Source organism: Ambystoma mexicanum, chromosome 5q (assembly GCF_040938575.1).
Source record: "Ambystoma mexicanum isolate Mex_15411 chromosome 5q, UKY_AmexF1_1, whole genome shotgun sequence".
Taxonomy (NCBI): domain Eukaryota; kingdom Metazoa; phylum Chordata; class Amphibia; order Caudata; family Ambystomatidae; genus Ambystoma; species Ambystoma mexicanum.
Genome location: NC_090933.1, coordinates 506,110,230 through 506,135,579, shown reverse-complemented (window position 1 = coordinate 506,135,579; position 25,350 = coordinate 506,110,230). Strand labels below are relative to the sequence as shown.

The 25,350-nt window shown below is 47.5% G+C and overlaps 1 protein-coding gene across 4 annotated transcripts in view; it reads left to right on the top strand.

The window, feature by feature from the left end:
• The first annotated feature begins 5,790 nt into the window (after window positions 1–5,790).
• Window positions 5,791–25,350, top strand: part of LOC138497477 (ras-related protein Rab-10-like) — a 445,392-nt gene continuing 425,832 nt past the window's right edge. The window contains exons 1-2 of one of the 4 annotated variants that reach the window (XM_069620981.1): window positions 5,864–5,908; window positions 6,265–6,592. In XM_069620981.1, coding sequence (XP_069477082.1) covers window positions 6,403–6,592 — 190 coding nt within the window. In that variant the 5' untranslated portion in view covers window positions 5,864–5,908; window positions 6,265–6,402. Of the gene's footprint in view, window positions 5,909–6,002; window positions 6,593–25,350 lie in introns of those variants that run through there. The other 3 variants (XM_069620982.1, XM_069620983.1, XM_069620980.1) reach the window with 3 other exon arrangements.

Below are 25,350 nucleotides of genomic sequence, written 5' to 3'. Positions count from 1 at the left end.
CTTCCCTCATCCGCCTCCTACTCCCTCAGGGTCAGTTGCTTCTGCACGCAAGCAGTTGGAGGTAGATGTCTTTCTTCTGCTGGGGCCTCCCTCTAGAACAGGCTCTCTGCCTCCCTGGAACTTGCAGAGGACCATCTTAGGGTCTGGAAGCACCTCAAAACCTTACCACTTGCTCCTTCTTTTTTCCCTCCTTTCCCCTGCTCACTTCCTGCCTAAAAATGTGTGTGCACTGGTTTCCTACCCACCCTCTAATCTGTGCCCCAGCCCACCTCCCTCCTGATAGTTCGACCCCTGCACTGGCTTTCTGCCGAGTCACGCACTTGGGGACTGTTTCTGTAACCCTAACAGTCCAACCACCACTTGATGTCTACACTTGCCCTTGCACTTACCAGAACCGGCCGTAGTGGCACTTATTGCTATTTTTTGTTGTTCCCATGTACTCCACTGTGCCCTCCCCCTTCCCATTCACTTGCGCACTCTAAGTGTCACCTGGCCTAGTGGGATCAATGCCTCTGTGTGGCCTCTGTACCGCCTCCCTTTCCTCGTCGCGCCTTCACACACTTGTGAGTAGGCGCGGTACAAATGCCACAGCATACCGTATCATATCACATGATACACACACTACATTCATAACAACATGATGCCTCCCACATTCCTTGTAGACTTCACAAAATGGTCTTTCCACTGTAATCCATGTACTACAAATGTTGGAAAAGTGCTCCCACAAAAGCAGCACGGAATGTATGTTAGCAACGTTAAGCAAATGCGTGCAGTGCATGCATACAAACAGGATGCCTGCCACTTTACTTGCACACTTTCGCCATAGCCTCCTAGATTTCTCAGTACAAACAGACCTTCTGCCAAAGTGTTTGTGTACGCACCACAACCAGCAACCACATTGCGCAATGTCTTAGCCTCCACAGTGCTAATGCCATAGCTGCCATCCTGAAAAGAGCTGGTTGTGGCACGTCTAACCCTAAAAGTACAGTGGAATCCGCTGAGTTACTGTGCTAGGAACAGGAGGGGCAGGGGTGGGGAGGATGTAAAAGAGGGTAGGGGAGTGTGTTTTTAGTACTTTTTTTGTTATGTATGTGCGTGCATCTCTCTTTCGCTGACTGCCGGTTTGCTTCTCCTCCTGACATTTCTATCGACTGAAGGTCAACGCTTTTCTTAAATTTCTACAGGATTCTCTGCAACGCTTCATGCAGAGTGGTAAATAACAGCATTGCCAATGGAGGTAAAAAAAATTCCATTTTTTACCACTGGAAATCTTGCTGGTTATTAATGCTTTCATAGGCGGTGCAGAACATCCCAGCACTCCACATAAAGTCACACATGCTTCTGTTTATCCAACACCTCCCGATCTCTGGCTGTGGACAAAGTACACCGCCATGGTCCCATACTCCTCTTGGTGTTATCAATGAGAAAATCACCTTGGCAGTGGGTATCATCTGCATCAGTGCTTTCATCAACTTCTTTAGGTGAGCGAGCAAACGAGAGCACGACATGTACCCCAAATGTAGTGCTCCAAAATGCACAACCACCATATCAACAGTCCCGACAGAGGCCACACATGTGCAAAGGAGATCCATGCACCCGAAACCCCACTCGTAGACTGTGCCCCAAAAAAGCATCCACTCCTTCCAACTGAAAGTTAGCAGCACAGCCTCTTTCCACAGCATACATGTGCAGATTTTGCACAAAGGTATCACCCACGATTAGCACTCTGTGTCACGCCATCTCTGCCAATTGGGTGAAAATGTTACCGCCCCCTTCCTGTGAACCACACCCTCCACACCTAATTGGATTATCCCCACAGTTCCATTTGCAAGGCCACCATGCTCAGAAGGGCAGATTGTACCACGTGCCCCTTCCCAGCTACAGCGAGGGTCGCACCCCAGAAAAGCAGACAGTCCTTCTTCCATTTCCACAATTACATTTGCAACACTCCCTCATTAGATAGTATGCAATAGGCACACATGCATGTAGCTATCACATGCAAGACCACTGCATTGAACACTATCATTTCTGTTCAGCACTCCAGACGTACCGTTACACACTCACAGTACACGTGCACTTAGTGATGCTGACGAGGTCTTCTTATGGCGCAATGTGTTAAGACATTTCTTCAAGCAAGTGTCCTGTACAGGGCTACCCATAGGAAACAGAAATATTTAGAAATTGGTCCCTAATGTACAACGTGTTCACTGACCTACACCATGTGCTAGTGAACGCATATTACCTCCCTTTGCTTTTTCCACCAAGTGTAAAATGTTCTCGACAACCACTCTTCAAAGGTCACCATCCACACATTCCACACCTGATTGGATAATCCCCACAGTTCCATTTGCAAGGCCACCATGCTCTGAAGGGCAGAATGTACCACGCGCCTCTTCCCAGCTACAGGGAGGGCAGCACCCCAGAAAAGCAGACACAGTCCTTCTTCCGTTTCCACTATTACATTTGCAACACTCCCTCATTAGGTAGAATGAAATAGGCACACACGCATGTAGCAATCACATGTAAGACCACTGCATTGAACACTGTCATTTCTGTACAGCACTCCAGACGTACCATTACCCACTCACAGTACACGTGTACTTAGTGAAGCTGCCGAGTACTTCCATGGCGCAATGTGTAAAGACACTTCTTCAAGCAAGCGTCCTGTACAGGGCAACCCATAGCAAACGGAAATATTAAGAAATTGGACCCTAATGTACAACGTGTTCACTGACCTACACCATGTGCTAGTGAACGCATATTACCTCCCTTTGCTTTATGTGGTGTTGGGTGTGCCCAAGGTCTACACTCTTGGGTGCATGGCCATATACCCAAAAGTGTACGCCTTGCCCAGACCCCGCACAATATATTGACGTCAGGAATGGGAATATTTGCTGTGTGCCGCAATCCACAAATGTACCATACAATGGGTGGTATAAAGGGCAACCCATACCAAAGGCAAATGGCAACATGTGGCTACCTACTGTGCAATACGTGCAATAGTGTACACTATATGGTACTGTATGCATATCAGTTTACTTGTGCTCCTCTACCACGTTTACAATTTCCTGCCCCACCATTCTTTAAACGTCATCTACCTCGGAGACATGCATACTTTAAACTGCATGCCTGCATTATTGTGGCGTGGCTACGGTGCAGGCCTAGGCTCTTCAGTGCCTGGCCTACGGCCTTTCGCCATGCACTCACCAGAGTCGGTCTTGCCCACACCCAGCAGAACATAACAGAGTAATGCAGCTGAACAAGTGGCCAGGTACTTACCGTGCAACCCTACCACTTCTAAGCACCCAGTACTTCACCACTGCACCTAGTGGACACACTACATGACGGTCACTCTATGAGGTCCAGGCCTGCAGTAGACACTCTACGATGTGCTGCCAAGCCCCACACCCATGGAACCAACATTGTATACATTGCTGTGCCATCAGTGACCACGGAAACAGGTTGCTTCACCAGCTATGGTGCTGTAACGCAGACTGCCTCCAGCCCCCACACAAGATAGTCACCTATAGAGGCACCCACAAATTGGCGCAAAACGCACGGATACTGCTGACACACAACGATCTACTTCCAACTACTGACATATATTACATGAACCACTTCTCATTCCCAGACCGTCTCTTTCCCTTCATCCCCACATTGTGTAAAGTATGTCTGTCAGTCCCTTTCGGCACTGCATTGTCCTCCGATACACCATGGCAGCGTTTAACCAAAACCTTTGACGCAGAGCACGCTTCCCACCAGCCAACCACCGGTCGCTTCCAATGTTCGCCGACAGCATGGCATACCGCAGGCCAATGAGACTTAGGTCCGCGGAGCGAACAGGGAAATGGGTCCGCGCAGCGGACCCAGATATCACACATTTTTTGGGACGTACATTACAGTTCTTTGCTAAAAAAGTACTGTCTGATTTCCACCAAACACACAAAAGCACGCTTTCTGACCTAAGCCCCCGTTCCTGCCGCAAATTTGGTGCAAATCCGTCCAGCCATTCGGGCTGTAGCCGTGCGCAACGTTTTTGCCCATTCAGTCTATGGAGAAAAAAAAATGTGGGCCCCCCCCCTATAATTATGCCCCCCTACATGAAACCTCCCCCAACTTGGTGAAAACATTAAGAGCTGGTCATTGTTATGCTCACCTGGACCCCACAGGGGTGTCGATCGGACCCGGACAGCTGCTGTCGCCTTCAACGTGATGCGTAGTGCAGAGATGACTGTCTGGACTGGCCCGCCTAGTCTTGTCTGCTGGACCCGAAGAAGTATTTTCCTGCAAGTGGAGACAGGGATTAGCCACCTGTGGGTTTTAGTGATGGCCTCCCAACTGTTCTCGCTCTCCCCCACTAATCACCTCCGATATCCCCTTAGTAACCTCACCTTATGTCCGTAAAAGATGAGCTCTCCATCCTGCGTGTCTTGCAGGGGCGCGTAGATACCAGTTACTTCACTGGTTTGAAGGCGTTGGGAGAGTTCCGGTAAGTATTGACTCTGAAGTCCCTGGCCGGATCGGCAAGTATCAAGTTCAAAGAGTTCAATGTGCCCGATGTTCACTCTTGTCCCCTTCCTTCCTTAAGTTGCAACTGAGTTCGTGAGAAGAAGGTCTCGTAGCTGCTGCTGGCATTCAGGTAAGAGTCTGTGTTACCCAACGCTGTTCGGTAACTATTGCATGCGTTAACGTGTTGTTTTTCTCCCTCCCTACAAATGCGGCATATGAAAATGTGGAGAGTTATGGAATAATACCGCCGGTGGTAAATCAGGTAAATCTATGGTGGTAAGAGGTTGTATTTGTTGATTCCCTTGGCTCACCTTGTTTTTTCTTGTGTCCCCTAGGTGCCGGATTACGGCGAGGAAATGATGGCGACAGTGCCGGATCGAAAGATGCAGTGAGAACTGGTGAGTATGGCGCAGTGCTGGAGCTGGCGAAGCGACGCGTGCAGGACTGATGTACTTTCCAGGTCCGGAGATGAAATGGTTCCGGAATTAGGTGAGGAATTTTAAATAAGTTTGTTTTCTAACCTTGTCCTTTTCCTCTTTTTTAATTCTAGGAGCTCCGGATTCGAGGCGGGCGTGGCAGAAGACAGGATGCTGGCTGCAGTCACGGTGAGCGTCACGCTGCTGGATGCAGAATAACGCGAAGCATGTGCTGCTGTTCGGGTGTGGTTTAAATAGCCTCCAAAGTAGTTCCAGGTAAGAAGTTCCCTAGAGCCACGCCCGAGTAAAAAATAGTCCCTGTAACAAAATAGTCCCATCCAGGCCTCATGTAGGCTTGGACTCTTTTGCAGCATGGTCTGCATCAGGTAAGTAAGGACTATGAGCCTGATTTCTATGATGAGCCTGGCGCCTAGGGCGCCAGGACTGAACCCAGACAGCCCCTAGCCGGGGCTGCTGAGGTTTAAACAAATGTCTGGATGCCTGCTCCCGGAGCTGAGGGCCTTGGTCCTGATGCCCAGGGGTAGGCATCATGACAGTCATATACTTTTTTTGCAAGGTTTGGTGAGGATTCCTCCAGGGGGAGCGAAGTTATAAGCCGCTGAAAAAGTGGTGTTCTCATGAGTTTAGCAACTTAACCATAACTACACGGCCGCGCACCGCTGTGTCATATATTTTGCATATAGACTTACAGAGGAAGATTATGGTTTGTTTGGTAAAGAACTTGATAATTGAAGACAGTGCAGTCTGTTTTGTTGTGCTTGAAATTAATACAATCTTCATACTGCTATCTATTGAGAGGTTCATCCTTGTCAGGCTACGACACCCTGCTTCCAGGCAAGATATTTAAAAAAAAGAATGCATGCTGGGGCAAGGGGAGTGTTTTACTCCCGGGGAGGTGGGAGTGGCATGCAAAAGAAGAAAACAGAAGAAGTGTTCCTGTCAGGCGGGCTTGTGCCTTATAAGTAAGTATTGGGGGAGGAAGTGGGACGCGTAGATCATGCACCTTAACTTGCATTCCCTCATTGTAGTTCGCACGTGCAGGACGGCAAAGCTGCGACATGCCCAACCCTGCTGCTTGCGGGGGGCGGGACCCAAGGTTCCCAAGGCAGGCGGGTCACTACACGAACAGGTTTGGTTACTCACGTGTGTTGTAATGGCTGGCATTTGTGAGAAGGTTTACCCAATTACTGGAGATAAGAAAAAGTGTTCACATCGCAGAGGGCGCGCAGCTGTTGCGGCGATCTTTTCAATATTTTATTTTCTGCTGAAATTGCTGCAGTTATCAACTTCACGTCTACCGGCACTTCCTCTTTTTTAGTTCCACTTCAGCAGAGGACCAGGGGCGGGTCACGCCTGCCTGCGAAACCCGTGCACATTGAAGGAACGTGGAAGTGGAGGCGGCGATTGCCGCACAGGCATGAGCAGCGTGGCCACACGCAGGTAGCGTCCTGCAACCATGCAGAAGCGGTCCTCTTGGCCGCAGGTTGCGCCGCTGCGCCGGACACACGCGGGCTGTCACGCCGATGGCTCCCGGAAGCGTTTCCTGTTGGCCAAAGTAGTCATGGCAGGAGACACCTGCGTGGGCAAGACTTGCATCCTGAGCAGGTATACGGAAAGAGCTCTGCCATCCCTCATCTCCACCATAGGTGAGTGAAAGTACGCTCACTGTTTTTACACTCTCTCCCCTCCCTCCTTGACTGTTTTATTAAAACGTACTACCTTCCAAGGCTAGTGATATGCACTCCCAGCCCACACGTGCCAAACCTCCCCCTTACCCCACCACGGCCAAATAGGAGGGAGATTTTCCCTATACTTTGTTTACTTCTTTATCCCTCCAAAATATTCTTCAAATTAATTCATTCGAAACTTGCCTCATCCGTTATAAGCATATAAGTTGATGGTTTTTTTAAACTGTTTATGTCTGTGACAGTTCCGTCGCACCATTCATTGCCATTCCTGCCGTAGTGGGTGGCTGATAGAAATACAGACTTGGAGAAGGTGCTGATGAGCTCATATGACATTCCTGCTGCAGGAGGTGGCTGATAGAAATACAGACTTGGAACAAGGTGCTGCTATGCTCATATGACATTCCTGCTGCAATTGGGTGGCTGATAGAAATACAGACTTGGAACAAGGTGCTGATATGCTCATATGACATTCCTGCTGCAGTAGGCGGCTGATAGAAATACAGACTTGGAGAAGGTGCTGATGAGCTCATATGCCATTCCTGCTGGAGGAGGTGGCTGATTCCCTCTCGAGCTCTCCGCTCATCCGCCTCCAACTCCCTCAGGGTCAATCGCTTCTCCGAGCAACCAGTTTGTGGTAGATCTCTCTCTTCGGCTGTGGCCTCCCTCTGGAACAGCCTCCCTGAAACTTGAGGAGAACCATCTTCGGTTCTGGAAGCACCTTAAGACCCTCCTCTTTGCTTCTGCTTTCTCTCCCCCTCTCCCCTGCTGAAGTCCTGCTGATACCGATACTGCAGGGTTATCTGGCCACCCTTCGGATCCCGGGCCCATCCCCTGCCAGTTGCACGCCTGCATTGCCTCCCTGGCAACCCCTGCATCTGGGGACTGTTTCTGTATCCCTACAGTCCCCCCACCAGCACTTATGTCTGCACCCACCCTGCACTTGCTACCAGCTGGCCGTTCTTTAATTTATCTTATTTATTATCCCATGTACTGCACTTTCCTCCCCCCCCCCCCCGCACTTTCCTTTTTCCTCCCCTTCCCTTGCACTTGCATGATCTGAATGACACCTGGCCTAGTAAGATCGTTGTCTGTATTCACTCTGTTCCCCTTCCCTTGCCTCGTCGCGCCTTGAAACACCTGTGTATAGGCGAGTTATAAATGCCATATCATATCATATTATACAAATACAGACTTGGAAGAAGGTGCTGATGAGCTCCTATACCATTCCTGCTTCAGTAGGTTGCTGATAGAAATACAGAATTGGAAGAAGGTGCTGATGAGCTCCAATGCCATTCCTGCTGTAGTGGGTGGCTGATAGAAATACAGAATTGGAAGAAGGTTGCAGATGAGCTCCTGTGCCATTCCTGCTGTAAGACGTGGCTGATAGAAATACAAACTTGGAAGAAGGTGCTGATGAGCTCCTACGCCATTCCGGCTGATAGAAATACCGAATTGGAAGAAGGTCCTGATGAGCTCCTACGCCATTCCGTCTGCTGTAGGTAGCTGATAGAAATACAGACTTGGAAGAAGTTGCCCTCCTGGTTGCCGCTCTTTTGGCCTAAGCCCCGCCCACCATGTGCCTTCCTCGTTGCCGCTCTTTTTTTCCCTACTTAAGCAACCCTCCAGCCTCTTTTCCTTTGCAGATGGGGAGCAGGTGCAAGTGGATCTAGGTCACCTGGCCTAAGCCCCACCCAAATTCTTAGCCCTGCGTCTTCCTTTTACTCTTAACTCTTAGATCAAGGGCGTCTCTCGCCCTGGGTCCTTCTGGCCCGAAGGGCAGATGAAGAAAAGGGCAATTCCTGTTTTGGCCTGTTCCGACCAGAAGTTCCCAGGGCCCAAACCTCTGCCCAGACGGCAGGTAAGCATGCACCGACATGTGTTACCCCCTCTGTCCCCACAGGCCATCCAACCTCTGGTTCTCTGTGATGTTCCGTTGTGCCCCCCCTTCTCGCATACTGGAGTTGCCGGTTTTGCTTGATTCTTCTACCCTGGTCCCCCCTCCTCCAATACTCCTCTGTCCCCTACATCCTACCTCTGCAGGAGTCTGTCCTGATACATTCTGGTTTTACCATCAACGCCTTTTGCCAATGCTTGGATTTGACTTTTATGGACTTCATTGACTCACGGTTACGTCACCCTCTCTCAACTCTAATGCTGGATTTCCCCTGCATCTTGTACTCATGGTGGCCCTGAATCATGCTGTTCCCATTTTCATCTTGAATCCTGACTTGTATTTGCTGTTCTCTCTCAACATTATGTAATGACCTCTGCAATTGTATTCGCTCTCCACTCTTCTTTCTCCACTTTTTCACTACTCACTCTATGTTCTCTTCTCCTTTCCCTTTCTCCCTTTTCCTATCTCCTCCCCTTACTTTCTTCTATGCACTTATTCTATCAGAATTGTCCTTGACCTAATATGATAGCAACCTTGTTTGTCTCCTCTGCCTCCCCTACTTATTTTCACCCCTACCGGACCTATCTGAAATGTCGTCAGGCCTAGTACGTTGGTAGCTTGTTTTGTTCCCCCCCTCCCTTTCTGCACCCCTCTCCCTCACCTTTTGTTAATCTCCGGCTCGAACCAGAAATGTCGTCAGGCCTACGGTAGTCGCCTGTCTGTTTCCATTTCCTTCCCACTCTCCCCCCTCCCTTATCTATGTCTTAGCTCTTGCACTATCTGAAATTTCGCCAGACCTAGTACGATAGTCAATTTCACATTATTATTGTTCATGGCCTGTAAGAATGTCATTGTATTTTTCCTTGTTCCCTCCCCTGCCTTGGAGCGCTTTGAAACACATTGTGTATAGGCGCTATATAAATAAACGATCATATTTCTGCTGTTGGAGGTGGCTGATAGAAATACAGACTTGGAAGAAGGTGCTGATGAGCTCATATGCCATTCCTGCGGTAGGAGGTGGCAGATAGAAATACAGAATTGGACGAACGTTGCGGATGAGCTCCAATGCCATTCCTGCTGTAGGGGGTGGCTGATAGAAATATTGAATTGGAAGAAGGTCGCTGATGAGCCCCAGTCAAGTAGGCACCTATTGATTTAGAGACTTTTTGAGTTGGCCTACCGGTGGTGGTGTTTTTTTTAATTTACAGCCTGGTGCGTACATTTGAATTTCTATCTGAGTAGGCACAGGGAGAAGGAGTACTCCCACTTTAAGTTAGGTTTACCTTGTTTTTCCTTGTCGTCCCTTCCCCCGCCTCCTCTCCACTGTTCTGCCCTGTTCCCCATACCCTCTAAATTGTAACCTAATTCATGCCCTACACCCGTTTAGCAGCCAGACCTCTCTCCCTCACTTTACTGTCCCACTCCCTGTGACTGCTCAGTTCCATCACAGTCCCACCACACCTTGCTGTCCTGAACTGACGTGATCCAACTAACACACATGACTCGATTGTTTAGGGTAACTGCCCACCTTCATGTCCCTGGATCAGCACTATTCCAGTTTTGGCCTCCCATACTTTCCAGGGGTTGCATCAGTTCATTTGAACATACCACACTGATACGTGGTATTGCAGATTTGTTGAAGGTGGACCCAGTACTGGAAAAAAGGTGCCCAGGCAACGTGGAGATATCTGGCCACCCTACATTTCTCAACACAACGTATGCATGGCAGTGACCCACATTGTTTCATCTGTGTTGACCTTTTACCCAAACACAGGTTTCAGCGGGGGTTGGGGCGACCAGATTTTGTCAGCAGTGTACATCACAGGCAATGCACTCAAGGGAGTTTGTGCAGGGTTCCTTTCAAAGGACTAACGTAAACTCGACACCTGAGGCTTATTTGTTTCCAATGACTTTAAGAGGGGAAGTACCTTCATTAGACGTCATGATACACCCTCAACAAAGTATTTGATTTAAAAGTGTTGACTTGAGCATTTCCATCACACTGTTTGTTTCCATGTGTATCCATAATTGGTGCGCTAAACTGATTTCTTCAGTTATTAATGTAGAGGACATATCTTTATATGGGGAATGGCTAGTTTGTTCTAGACCTGAGGTACCCATTGCTGACTAGGAGCCAGTAGCCGAAACGCCTCTGTCTCTAGATCAGCAGTCTCAAGTTTCTGAATTACAGACAACTAACTCCTGTTCTTTAGCACTGGCTAAACTTTTTGATGCAGCAAATTATTATTTCCTATTAGCATATGGAAATCATTATGGACCTCCTCTCAGCCAATCAGAATGTTTGAAGTTCAGTCAACAACACGGATTTCTCGGCATTCTGAACATTCAGTCTTCAGAAGCAGACAGGGAAACGATGCAGTTTCTAGGCAAGAACTTTTTCAACAAGGCACTTCTTCTCTGGGAGGACTGTTTTTTGGCTGCAACATTTAATTCTTTTTTAAAACTTTTCTTTATTGGTTTTGCAACATGTTAAACATTCTCCCATGCCCATACGCCCCTCCCTCACCCTATCCGCATCCCCCCTCCCCCCTTTCAGGGATCGGGCAGTCTCTTCATCTTACCCAGTGTCCTCACCGGAGAGGAATAAATTCAGGCCCAGGAGTTTCAGGCGTTGGGGGCACGATTGTGCCCTAAAATAATCTTTCAGGAAGGCCATTATCTCTCCCCACTCACTAGCGAAATTCCCCAAGTTGTTGATCATTGCATATGTTGCCCATTCCATCGCTACCAACTCCCACATTTTGCGGAGCCACTCTTGAGTCGTGGGGATAATCGCCCCGTTCCATCTTTGGGCTATTAGAAGCATCACTGCCAATGTCATTATCACCCTTGCTTTCTCCCGCCTCTCATTCCGCCCTTCCTCCCCATCCTCTCTCAGCCCCAATAGGACTCGTTCTGGAGTACTTCTGGTCCTTTCCCCTAAGGCTTGAGCTTGCGCCTGTAACACCTCTCCAAAAAGGCTCGGTTTTTTTTTTTTTTTTGGGGCATTTCCACCAGATATCGGATGCCATACCCTCTTCCACGCACCCCCTCTAGCAGTCCCTAGATACGTCTGGATATATGCTGTGCAGACGGGAGGGGGTGTAGTGCCATCCATACGAAATTTTGTACCATATTTTCTGGAGATGTGTCACCCTCGCCACTCTGGGTATTTTCCTCCAGAGGGTTTCCCACTCCTTTCTGCTAAAACCCGGCCCGTCATTTGCTCCCAACGCACCAAATGCAGCCACTGAGTTCGAGGGGCGGCATCATCCAAAAACCTATAAAGGTTTGAAATAAGGCCTTTTGATCCATCCTGTGTTTGCAAGAATTTCTCAAAAGGTGTAAGCTGTCTAATGGCCGCTGCCCTAATTTCCCTGTTCATCACCCAGTGCCGTAGCTGAAAATACCTATGTCTCTCCCTCTCCTCCACCCCAAAATCCTGTTTGCACATTATGAAGGGACAGACCTTTTTATCCTGGAACATATCTCAAATCAACCTGTAGCCCCCCCCCCCCCCCGCCTCCATCTGCTGTTAGTCCCTTCCTACATTCCCAGGGTAAAGTCCCCATTGTAGAAGATCGGTGTAAATGGGGAGGGGAATGTTGCGATTTCCTGTTTCTTCACCAGTTTATCCCTGGTGTCCGCTAGCTATTTGGTTATGGTGCTCATATACAGGTTTCTCGGCCTATGTTGTTTCGGCAACCAGAGGACCTCCCTCAGATGGTGTTGCGCTACCCCCATGTCCATCATGACCCATTGCTTCTCTTATAACCTGCAGTTGTGCTGCCTCGTAATATTGCTGGAAGTTGGGGAGAGCTGACCCCCCACCCCTTGGGGCCATTAACAAATGACGGCTGATTTGCGGCCTCTTCCCCTCCCATATGAATTCTCTTGTCGATTTGCCCAGTTCCCTTAACAAGCTGTGGGGTATAGCCACCGGGATCGCCTGAAACAGATAAAGCAGTCAGGGGAGCGTCACCATTTTAACCACCGCCATCCTTCCCATGCACGAGACCTGAGGTTTCACCACTTTTGAAAGTCCTTCTTTATTGCCTTTAATATGGGAGGGTAATTGGCACCATATCACCCCATTAATGCTGGTGTTATTTTAACCCCCAGGTATGTAATCCCCCCCCCGGGCTTCATATAAAGGGGGTTCATTTCCTCTGCTCCCTCGTTTCTTCCCCTCTCAACCTTAAATTTAGCAATTCAGATTTAATAAGATGATACGCAGGACTGACACTTCCGCAAATTTTTCCAGCTGCTCCTTACACGCTCTTATTGAGTCTCCAGGCGTGGTAAGTGTGAGAAGCATATCGTCGGCGAATGCTGCCACCTTATGTTGCTTTCCTCCAAAGGGGATGCCGTGGATCCCCTCTTCCTCCCGTATTGATTGCAATAAAGGGTCAAGATATATTACGTACAGCAATGGGGAGAGCGGGCACCCCTTCCCAGTCTTATAAGACCTGACACTGACCCATTCAGCATTAGTTTCATTGTTGGCGTGCAATAGTTGGCTTGCACCATTTTTAGGTACTCTTCCCCCCCCAGGCCCATTTCTTCCATCACCCTGAACAGGAGGGATTACTCCACTGGGTCAAATGCCTTTTCCGCATCTAGTGATAACAAGACCGATGGAGTGGTCGTCTTGTTTGCCTTCTCTACTAGATGTGCCACCCTCCTGATGCTGTCTGCCTTCCCAGGACGAACCCTGCCTGATGGTCATGGATCAGTGAGGGGATGTAGCCCTGTAGCCTGTTTGCTAATATTTTCGTGTATATCTTAGCGTCTACGTCCATGAGCGCTATTGGCCTATATGAGGTACAGTCTGAGGGGTCCTTATTAGGTTTCGGTATAAGGGTGATCTTGGCTTCCTCCATAGAGGATGCAAAACGTCCTGCTGTCCTAAAGGAGTTATATAACTTTGCCATTTGGGGGGCTAGGAGTGGTGCATACGTCTTATAAAAGACATCGGTGTAGCCGTCCGGTCCCGGGGCCTTGTTCAAGGGGAGTTTCCTGATTGTTCTCCTCGCCTCCTCCTCTGTTATCTCCCTACCTAATGCTTCTTGTGTGCTGGAGTCTACCCTGGGGAGCTGTATCTTTCCCAGGAAGTCTCTGTTGCTGGCTCAATCAGTTTTGGGATGAGTATAGGGAATCGTAATATCTGGCCATGTATTCCTGTATCTCTTCCGTGCGAGTTTGACAGTTACCCTGTTCATCCTTTATCGCTATTATTGTATTTTGACCCCTTTCTCCCCGCAGTAGACGTGCCAATAGTGCATCAGCCTTGTTGGCTTTTTGCATAGTTTTTCTGTCTCAGAAACATCAGAGCCCCCTCTGCGTTCTTTGTTCTAAGTACCCCTAGTTGCCCTACTGCCTGCCTTTATGCCCTAAGTGCCTTCCTAGTGGGGGCTTCTGCCACACTTTCCCTTGCCTCCTCCACTTCTCACTCTAATTGGGTCTTCAAGGTCTTCATCTGTTTCACCCTTTGCACCTTCGCGGCTATGAATTTCACCCTCATAGTTGCTTTGAATGCGTCCCACGAGTGCCTTCCCTGTGTCTGACCCTTTATTAAGCTCAAAGTATACCTTCATTTTCGCTCCTAGGTCTTCCCGAATCACTGGATCCCTAAGTAATTCCCCTGGGATTTTCCATTTCCATACTCCAGATGTTCGTCCCTGCAGATTCATTTTCATTGATACTATCTTATGGTCGGCTATCCCCAAAGGGCGTACCTCCAGGTCCTCCACTCTCCCCAGTAGGTTAGCTGACACCCAAATATAATCTATTCTCGAATGAGACCCATGCACCTGGATATGAATGTGTATCCCTCCTTTCCCCCCCTTCAGTGCCCTCTATACATCCTTTAGTCCTGCGCTTTCAAATCTATCCCGCAATTGGGGTGACGCCATTGTTCACCCCTCCCGTACCTCCATGGGCAGTCCTATCCCACGTCTTGTGCCATGCCATATTAAGGTCTCCCATCAGGATAATGTGGCCCTTTGCGAAAAACTCCAATATTTCCAAGAGGCCCCTCATAAATAGCTCCTGTCCTGGGCACGTAGACTGATGCCATTGTATATGATATTCCTTTATATTCGCTCCTTACTAAAATATATCTCACATCCTTCTCCTTTTTGGTCTCTGAGACCCTAAAATTCATGCTGGTCTTAATTGCTGTTGCAATGCCCCCTGTTTTCGTCAGGCCGGAAGCACAGAATATGTGGGAATATTCCCTTAGTTTAAGTCGCTCTTGGTCCTTCCTTAGTAGGTGAGTTCCCTGCAGTGCCAACACATCTGGTCCTGCTTCCCTGGTAAACCTCTCCAACTTCTTTCCTTTGAGAGGTGTGTTAAGCCCTCTCACATTGTGGGTTAGCCACTTGAATTTGTAGGTGTTCGGGTTCTGCTTGCGGTAACGTCCCTTCTATCCCTCTTGCAGGCCCCATGTCCCTGTCATGCCCCTGAATAATACAGTTACCGTCCCTCTTGGATCCTCCCTCCGACTTTTCACCCTCCCCTGGTTCCTTCCAACTGCCTCCCCTTACCCTTACCCTCCTTTCTCCCATCCCTGACCCCAACTTGGGAATGAGCTCCTCCTTTTCCCCCAACTCCCCCACGGACATATCCGCCCTTACTGGTTCCAATCAGATACGCTCCTAATACCCCAGTGCCCCTAACTCAACCTGTTTGTCCTCCACCCCTTTCATTGCTGGTGCTTATATGCTTGATGCTGCCTGTGCTATCCCTCCTTTACCCCACTGCTGTTAGCCTCCTCGCCCCCTCTCAGTGAGGGCATCTCAATGTCGCTCTCCTTCTGCGCCTTTCCCCCGCCGTAGCCCACTCCCACGGTCTAGGCCTTGTTCTGTTCTCCGATTCCTCCAGCTGGTCACTTCCCATATCCTGGTGCAAAATGTCTGCTGCCTTCTGGTGGGAGGTTACTCTCTTTTGTACTCCTTCCCGCTCAAACACCGGTCCAAAGGGGAAGGTCCACTTGTACATGATTCCTTTTTTATTCAGCTCCTTGACAATGGGGCCCATTTGCCAACGTTTAATAAGAATAAGCGTGCTATTCGCAAGGTCTTGATATAACTAAATGTGGAAGTCCTTGTATTTCACTGGCTCCTGCATCCTGGCTCCCCTCAGGACTGCTTCTTTTTGGCCGTATCGGGCAAGTGTCGCCAGGACTGAACTGGGCCTGGAATTCGGCACCTTATTTTCACGGCCAACCCAGTGGACCCGATCCAACTCAACTGTTTCTGGATCCACTCCTCTCAGCAGGTCCGCAAAAATCCTCTGTGTCTCCTCTTTAAGGTCTCTATCCTGCACCAATTCCGGCAGTTGTTTTACTCTGATGTTGATTCTCCGTGACCTGTTTTCCACGTCCTCCATCTGTAACTCGAGGTTCTGTGTTGCCACATTAAGGCGTTCTATGGCCTCCCTATTTGCCGTAACCTCTTTGTCCACCTCCTGGAGACCTCCTTCAAGCAGGTCCGTTCTTTCCCCTAACTGGCCCACATCTTGTCTCATTTCTACCAGAGCTGAATTAAGGCCAGAACGCAATAGTTGGAACAGCATTTCACCATGAAAATCTTGTCTCGTTATCGGTGATGATGGTTTTCCTGCAGCTGAGTCCTTACTGTGGTGTGCTGCACGGTCCAAATTGCTCCTCCCAGGCCTCTTGATTCTAGGACCAGCCTCAGTGTAGGGAGGGTGCCTGGTGTGTCTCCCATTATTGGGGCTGCTTTCGTACCTCTTCCCTTCGCCTTGGTTGACATGTGTGCCCCCAGGCCCAGCCCCTTCCTTCCTGTGAGTTCCTGCTGGGCTAGGTCATGGGCCTTGTGTACAACTAGTAGGAGTTTGGGGTGTGGAGGACCTTCTTCCCCTCCTACCCCCTACTCCTAGCCTTTTCTTCCTGTTCCTCAGCAGCCTATTACGTAGCCTTCGCTGTCGTTTCCCCTGGGGGGGTGGTATCTGCTTTCCTCGCTGGTCGTCAAGGGCCTGTTTGGGCTACTCTAGCCTGACCTCAGGCCTGCTTCAAGTCGGGCCCTCGTGCCCTCCTGGCCCCTCTAACCAGGTCCCTGGCCTTCCAGTCAGGCCCTTCTGCCATCCTTTCTTGACCCCTATGGCTGTGCTTGGCACCTTAAGGGCGGGGCTCCGGGGTTCGGTGTCAGCCTCCCGCCCCTGACAGGGGTTGTATGCCTCTGTCGCGGGCCCCGTAGGCTTTGTGGGCTTCCCAGTCCTCTGTGTCCAATTTACCTCGCAATTAAGGGGGCCAGGATCTCTCCCTTTTCAAGTCCCCCCGGCGGCCCTGTGCAGGGCCGATTCGCCCGAACTTAGGGCCTTCGGGGGTCAGGCCAGAGGCTTCCAATGTTTTGCCCGCCCCTTCCCCAGTCAGACCCTGGTGCCGGGCCTGGAGCTCCTCACCCCATTGGTATCTGGCGCCTCCTGGCTCCCCTTCCTTCCAACCTGCAGTGCACACTCAGGGCCGCGCCCTGCCTCTCTGCTCCGGCCCACTCTTAGATGGCCCTGGGGTGAAGGCAGGCCCTGCTCCGCTGCTCCTCCTCCGGGACGTGCTCTGCTTTTCTCCTCCGTGGGGTCCACTGCCGATGTGCGCTCTCCTGCCTCGTCTTCTTGCTTCCTCCTGCTGCGGTCCGACCTCACCGCTGCGGATCACCGCTCCTCCCAGGTCCGGATGGATCGCGTGGTCCTCTGTGTGGCCGCGCTGTCTCCCGCAGCCTCAACCGCACCATGGGGTCCCTCTGCCTGGTGCCTTTGCTTGCTCCTCTGTGTGGCCGCGCTCTCTCGCAGCCTCAACGGCACTTTGAGTTCCCGCTGCTTGATGCCTCTCTGCTTCTCATCACTCTCGATCTTCCTGCCTCATCACGTTTCGCCCAAGGGTCAGTCCCTCGATCCAGGTGGCAGAGGGGTAGACCGGGTAGGGCCTGAGTGGGCAAGGCCCACCCAGAATCTGTAAATGCCCACTCAGCAGCACTGTGTGGGCATTTACAGATGTTAATGTCAAGGAGATGCCCCAACTATATTAGCATCAGACCCCACTTGTTAGACAATCCTGGCTACGCCTCTGCCAGGCGGACCACTTGCTCTCAGGGGATGGTGGAAGCGCCGCCAGCAATGCCCGGGCTCAGGAGCTGCTGTCGACACGTCACCTAGTGTCAGTGGCCATCTTGGAATTTCCCTGTAACATGCTATTTAACAAACAAAAGAGAAAGCCAAAACATTTGAAAATGCTTTCAATTTCTTGAGAAACTGTTTACTTTTACCTAGTGCATGCTCATGTTAAACCTGCTCCAGTTCAACAAAGTTGCAATTAAAATGCTTAAATTATGAAGAAAACCATGTTAATTAACTACTAGAAAATAAAACCAACCACGTTTAATTTACTAACTCAGTTTGTCTATTTAGCAACCCTTAAAGTAATTTATTTTGTTTTTACTTCCCCCTCCAAAACATGTGTTACTATTACCACCATATGCTTATAGACCTTGGGAGGGGTAATTATTGCTTTGGCTAATGACCCTTCCCCAAAATGATTGTCATCCACGAATAACCCCACCTTAGTCCATAAGATTATATTAAATAGATGGGGTGTGTTTTGACTGATATTTACCATAATTTGGTTGAGAGTCATAACTACTTGGGGCATCTGGTTGCTATTCTTCGGAAGGAATTTAGGAAGTTTGTTATACACAATGCACCCCTACGCCACAGGCACACAGTGCGTCCCATACAGACTCCGACGCCTGCATGTCCACCAACCCTTACTACTTAGAAACAGACCCACACATTGACTGTTTTTTCAGAAATTAAACTAGCATCACAATAGCAAAAGAGTTCCCTCTTTCCTCCCCTGCTTCAGCGCTTGGAAACCATGCAAATGACATTGGTATGTGAAGTATAAATAACACAAACATGATGTAACATAACATACACCGAATTAGAGATTACATCACTGAGTTTGCGAAGATGATAATTGACTTTGCTAATAACCATAGGGTCCAGGGCTTTGATATCGTATGCTCTGTCAAACCATGGCATGGTGTGGACAGGATCTAATGGTGCCCTTGGGGAAAGTTTGGGACTGGATCTACGGGCAGTCAGGTGACATACCTAGTTTGATAGGCTGACAACCTCTCGATTGCCATGTGCGGTTTAATTGAAAAGTGGCGCTTGTCTAGTGAATCATGAATTCGGAATTCCCATTAGATGTTGCATGATAATTGGCACTGAGTCATTTTACAAGACATAGCAGTTAACCATCCACACTTTCACTGGTCTTCCTAGCCAAGCACAATTTTGAAATTTATTTATTTTTGTCTTTGCATGTACTCAACATAAAAATGTGCAATACATAGACTGGCCAAAACAAAGTTAAGAAATGGTTAAAATTGCCACAAACAAAGTGACTTGTACACTGCAATGCCATACCAAGGATTTTTTTGTTTCAGTCTCCTTATTAAGTTTCGTTTAACAATACAGAATCTTAAACCTTTTAGACATAGACGTTACATCTTCTTTGAGCGTGTCTTAACAGTGTTGCAACACAGTACAATATGTCCATTGTATTTCTCTTTTTTTATTTTTATTTCCTTGGTTCCCATTGTTATAATACCTACTCTGTACTGTTAGAGAACATAGATACTATTCCACAATAATGCATCTACAACTCGCATTTTCACGCTCTGTCGGCAATAGATCAGGTGATGGTAGTATCGCACCCAGAAACACACCCCACAGGGAGTAGGTACCTTCATCTGCCGTGACTTCAGCTTTAAGCATCCTCATGTCCCTTTCCGCTGTTGCTCACGTTATCATATCCCTGGTCCACTTTTCTACAGTTGGTGGTGATAATTGCTTCCATAACATTGTGATTTGTCCTTTTGCCAATGTTCTACCCAACAGTATACGTTCAGTTTGAAGTTTCCCCGTTTTCTGAACAGGTTGCAATCCCAGTAGACATACCTCTACAGACATGTTAAGTGTATAACCTGTACCTTTCTCCAGCATCTCTAAAATTCTGTCCCAAAACGAATACCCTCGAGGACACTCTCACCACATATGTATGAATGTGGCGTAAGCACATGGACATCTGGGACACCTCGCCTCAGCATGTGTATGCATTCTCTGTACTAGTGGCAGGCAAGCATCTATAATGAATCAGTTTAGACTTCATGTTTCTTTTTTTTTTTTAAACATATTTTTGTTTTCACAGAGTAAACATTGTGCACTTAGACAAGGTAACAACCCCAAACCTCCCCCCTTCCTTCTCCCCACCCTCTCTGGAAGACATGCTCCTTGTTCCAAATGTTCTCGGGAAAGTCTATGAGGTGAATATGTCTGCAATTCTAATGTTATGGGGGCACCTTTGTTCCATATAGTCCGATTGTAGGTATTCCAGAAGCCCCCCCTGCCCCCATTCTTTCATGAATGATCCATTCGAGCCCTGTAGATGGTGTGTGATCCTTTCCATGGCCGTTTGTGACCATACCTTTTGCAGCCAAGTGTATATTAGTGGTGGGTCGTGCTTCTTTCAGTTTTGGGCGATTGTTGTCCATGCCGTTACGACCAGGCCCATGAAACTTCTCCATTGTGCCTTGTTGTATTTCTTCGACTGGTGCTCTATTATTCCGCATAGCCACACTTTCTTCCCCAGCTGGTCCGCCTCTGAGAACATCTTTTTCATTTCAGTTATCAATTCCGACCAGAAACCTTGGACCCCTTGACAGTCCCACCAAATGTGTCTCCATGTGCCAGCTCTCCAACAGCGGTCAGATGTTTCCGGGAACATGTTGTTGAGCCTCTCCGGTGTGTAATGCCATTGGGTGACTATTTTTATACACATTTCCCTGGTCTGAACAGCTCGTGTTAGTTTAGGGATGCCCACCCACAACGCCTGCCACTGCTCTTTTGGAATTTCTTCCCTAGTGTTCTTTCCCATCTTTTCATGTACTTCCATTTTATGTCTTCATCCCGTGTGTTGATGAAGTTGTAGAGTGAGGAGACTAGTTTCTTGGCACCTGAGTTGGATAAAATGTATTTTTCAAATGGGGTTAATTCCCTTGTGGCCACCGAGTGATATCTGGCGTTGCCAGACAATGTCTGAGCTGTTCATACTTGTACCTATCCATCTTTGTTAGGTTCCACATGGTTTTATATTCTGCAAATGACCTTACTTCTTTGTCATGGAACATTTCCCCTATTTTCCTGCACCCTGCCTCCTCCCATTTCTCAAAGGCCCCGTGCTCAAGTCCTGGTGGGAATTGTGGATTCCTGCAGATGGGCGTGAATGGGGCATTCACAGTGGTTATGGTGCCCTTCCGTGTCTGTTCGTCCCAGGCGTTCAGTGTGGATTTCATAATTTCGCTAATGCAGAGATTCGGGTGTCTATATTGTTTGAGCTTCCATAGAACATCTTCTAATGGGGTTCTAGCGACCGCCCTGTCCTGGGTATCCAGATCGTTTGTTGGTCATCCCCCAGCCATTCTTTCAACACCCACAGTTGCGCTGCTTGATAGTATTTCTTCAAGTGTGGGAGTGACGTTCCCCCCTCTCTGACGTGTGTCGTGAGGAACGATCCTGCAACCCTAGGGGGCTTCCTATTCCAGATAAAGTACGATATTGTCTTTGATAATGTCTTAAAGAATGAGTTTGGAATTGTTATCAGGAGGGCGTGGAAGTAGTACAACAGCTTGGGGAGGGTGTTAATTTTTACCGATTGGATTTTACCCCACCAAGATATCATTAGCGGGCACCATCGCTCCAGGTCCTTTTTCACTCTGGCAAGTAGTGGGGGGTAGTTTCCTTCATATAGTAAGTCCACCTTATGCGTGGGCTTTATACCCAGGTACCTGATTCCTTCTTTCGCAACTTTTAGACCCAAAGATCCCGCCTCCCTTTCCAGTGCCTCTTTATCCCCCTCTAAGTGTAGTATTTCCGATTTGTTCCAAATCAACATCTCCCCAAATGTCTCTAGATCTTGTAGCGTAAGTGTCAGTGTCTTCCCTGGGTCCTCAAGGGCCAGAAGCATATCATCTGCATAGGCTATTACCTTATGTTGTCTGCCTGCCATCTCAATCCCCCTTATTCGAATAGTTTCCCTAATGTTGATTAGTAGTGGTTCCAGGAAGATGGCATACAGGAGGGGGGGCAAGCGGGCATCCCTGTTTTGTTCCCCTGGTAATCTTTACCCTGTCTGTGACTTCCCCGTTGATCGCTATTCTTATCGATGGGGAGGTTTAGTTGGCTTTGACCATATTTATGTAGTGGTCCCCAAAACCCATATGCTCTACTGTTTTGAAGAGTATGGACCATTCCACCCGGTCGAAAGCCTGACTTCATGTTTCTTGACAGGTTTTTGGTGTACATTCATGCTCTAGAGTACCATTTTGTGTCTTCCATTGGGTTGCCAATATTCATCTGCCATTTTCTGCACACCTCCTTCACTAGCTCAGACTACCTGTTAGTTCCTGCTTTGTAAATTGTGGGTGCTAAAACACCTGCCCCCATCTCGTTAAGATAGTATTGCCTGATTTAGTCCATGAATTGGTGGTTCATACGTAAACCCACTGCACCCCTTCCTACTGCTGGAAGCCATTTCTGGATCAGCCAAAAAATTCCCCTTTGCCCAGTCCGAATGTTGCACAACAACTCCATATCCAATTAACTTGTCATCCTCTTACAGGTCCCTCCCACCACAAGGGTGTCGGGATCCTGCCTTCCAATCTACATGCGCTGGAAATGTCTTTGCAGGACATATTGCATTTAGCCATATATGTAGCTGTGCAGTGTACATGTACCTCTGTCTTCCCTCCTTGTGCTTGCCGTTCAGACTTTATTGCCCTAACATATGTCAGTGTGTTCCTCAGATGTCTCCTAATAACAGTATATTCAACAGTATGATTGGTGCCACCAGTGTCTCTATCAGCCGTGTCACAGCGTCTTTGCCATGGACTGATACCCAGGGTACCACATGCTAAAGTACGCCCGCTGCATAATATGTTCTAAAATCAGGTGTGGGCACGCCAACCTCTTCATATGATAACCTCAGTATGCACAATTTTTTTCAGGGACTCTTAGTTGTCCAGTACAATCTACCTAACAGTCTGTCGATCCGTTTGAAAACTGAACCTGGTATAAACATAGGCATACTCTGCAGTACACATAAAACGCAGGGAAGAATTATCATTTTAGACAGAGAGGCCCTACCTAGAAATGACAGTGGGAACGTTTAAACAGTAGTCTACTGACTTATCTAGACCACTCTGCAAACTAATAATATTTCCCAGGTACCGAAAAGGGGTAGTTGTGACTGGAACCAGTATCGGATACAAGCAGGATTTTGCCCAATTACTTTTCAATCCAGATACCGGACCAAGTTCTTCTCTTTGTTCCTGCATTTGTGGTAATGCCACATCCGGTTCCCAAGTATAAAGCAGGATGTCGTCGGCATATAGCGATATGACCTGTGGCTGCCCTGCAATGTGAAACCGTTAGGCACCACATTCTTCAATCATCAAACATGCCAATGGTTCCACTACCAAGGCAAATTTCATCGGTGACAGGGGGCCTCCCAGCCTAGTGCCTCTGCCCAACTGCCACGTTTATGATATGTACTGATTTTTTTAATCCTTGCCGATGGGGCAACCATACCAAGGCTTTTAACCACTTTGAATCAATGTACTCAGGATAAAAAAGGTCTGTTTTGATACTGTATGGACGTTTTAAAATGTCATTAAAGATGATCAGACACTTGATTGCAAAGAAACAAAGTTGTTAACACGGGCAGACATGCTTTCTCTATGATTTATCTGTGTCTGATCTGGTGCTGCAGTTCAAAAGACCATCTACTGGCAGCGTTGGTCCTTTGATTCTTGTTTGTATCTGTCTGAGGACTGCTTTCTGGGAGTCCTTAACTTCAAGCACCCCTAGGGTATTTAATGGAGGCAGGATTTAGGTTTTAACACTTTTATTCTGTTGTTGTTGCTTATCCTGAATGTGTACGTGCTTCAATTCAACATTAAAAACTTGGTGGACTAAATACCTTGGGGGGGGGGGGGGGCGGGTGTTGAGGTGTAGAAATTATTGGGTGTTGTAGAAAACTAAACATTTGCAGCCACTCGTGTGACTGTATTATAATTCTGCCATGGGAATTTGGCACTGAAACGCAGTTGTTTCTGTCAACACAAAATGTGTTTTTTGCACTTGTGACTGTTTGTATGGTGTTTGACATGGAACAGGTTAGGTCACCTAAAATGTAAACTGCCAGAGTCTGTTTTCCAAAGCCAGAACTTTCTTTCCAGATATCGAGTCCAGACCTAGGCTCTCACGTAGTGTGCGGGTGACTTGTTCTTAATCAAGGTAACATCTTCTTCTCATATTAACCCACCTAAATGAATATTACCTTTTAGTAGTAGCTAAACATTAATGTAAAGAAAAATAAGCGAATGGTATTCTGTAATACGTTTTGAAGCATTTCAATTGGACACTGGGTCCTTGAGAGGTTGACATAGAGGAGCATCATTATTTGGGTCTTTTAGCTAAATGGTATAATACATTCAGCTTCATGCCTTGGAGAGGTGTGTGACATTGTGTTCTATCAATGCCAACAGCTTCTTTCTCTCGTTCCGTGTATTAGAGAGGTAGCAGTTTAAATCTCTATTGTTAGAAGCCTAAACACATAAGGATCCTCATATTTTGTTATTCCGAGCTGAAGTGTAGTCGGAAAAGGCTTATCCTGCCTTGACTATATTGGATGCAAAATTTTGAAAGGTCCTTGCTGGGATTACAAACTTTGACACCTGTCGAATATCTGAATAGGTTTTCCCCTGATTGCGCTTAAGGCTCAATTTTTTTCCTTTTTTTGTTTTTTTCTCCTCTTTCTAAAAAAGCAAATGGATACTATAAGACTGTTGGCAGTGTGAGCCAATAGAACAGAACTTGTTGAACGTAACGCTTTGTAAAAATGGTTTTGTCCAATATGTTTGTATAAGTACAAGACTAATGTACAGTAAACCGAGCAAGTGAATCATATCTATGCAAGGCTCTGTAAAATATAGAACATATTGGCATATCCATATCACAGTTATATATACACTACCTATAGAAGAAAAACATTGGCTAATATCAACTGATAACCTTCAATTATAATGGATCTGTAGAGGAACGTATGCTGGTATTTCCTTTATTTTTATTTATTGTGTGCTTGGTTAAATCCAAACCGTAGGCACGATATAAAACAGAATTACACAATTCAATTCATCGATACAATTACATACACTTAGAAATTAATTCTCAATAGAATAAAACCAGTACTTTGCAAACCAAATAAAACTTTATCTTAAATCTGTTTTAAAAATTCACGCCATATGTTGTATGCAGCAGAAGTAATAACTAAAGATGCACCTGAGAAAATTGAGCTCCAGAATTGATTTGAAGAAATATCATGCATATTGTGTACTAGCAGATGTACCCGTGCTTAGCACAGTAATTGTTATGTTCTACTTTTTACATTGTATACACCCTGGAACCTACCCACATGCCAAATTTCAGCCCTTGATATATTTACCTATCATGCAACAACATTTTTGAGAATATGTTGTAGAGTTGCAACATCCTTCATACAAAGCCTGCACAAGCGTTGTTCTCATATTATTATACAATGCCAGGCTCCCACTATTTCATAGGTATGCAGTTGGTTGATTCTCATCCTTAATATAACATTTCTGAGTGCAACATGATTACATTTTATCAGATAGCTGAATGGATGGGGGAAATGAAATCCCTGAGATGCATAATAAGCACA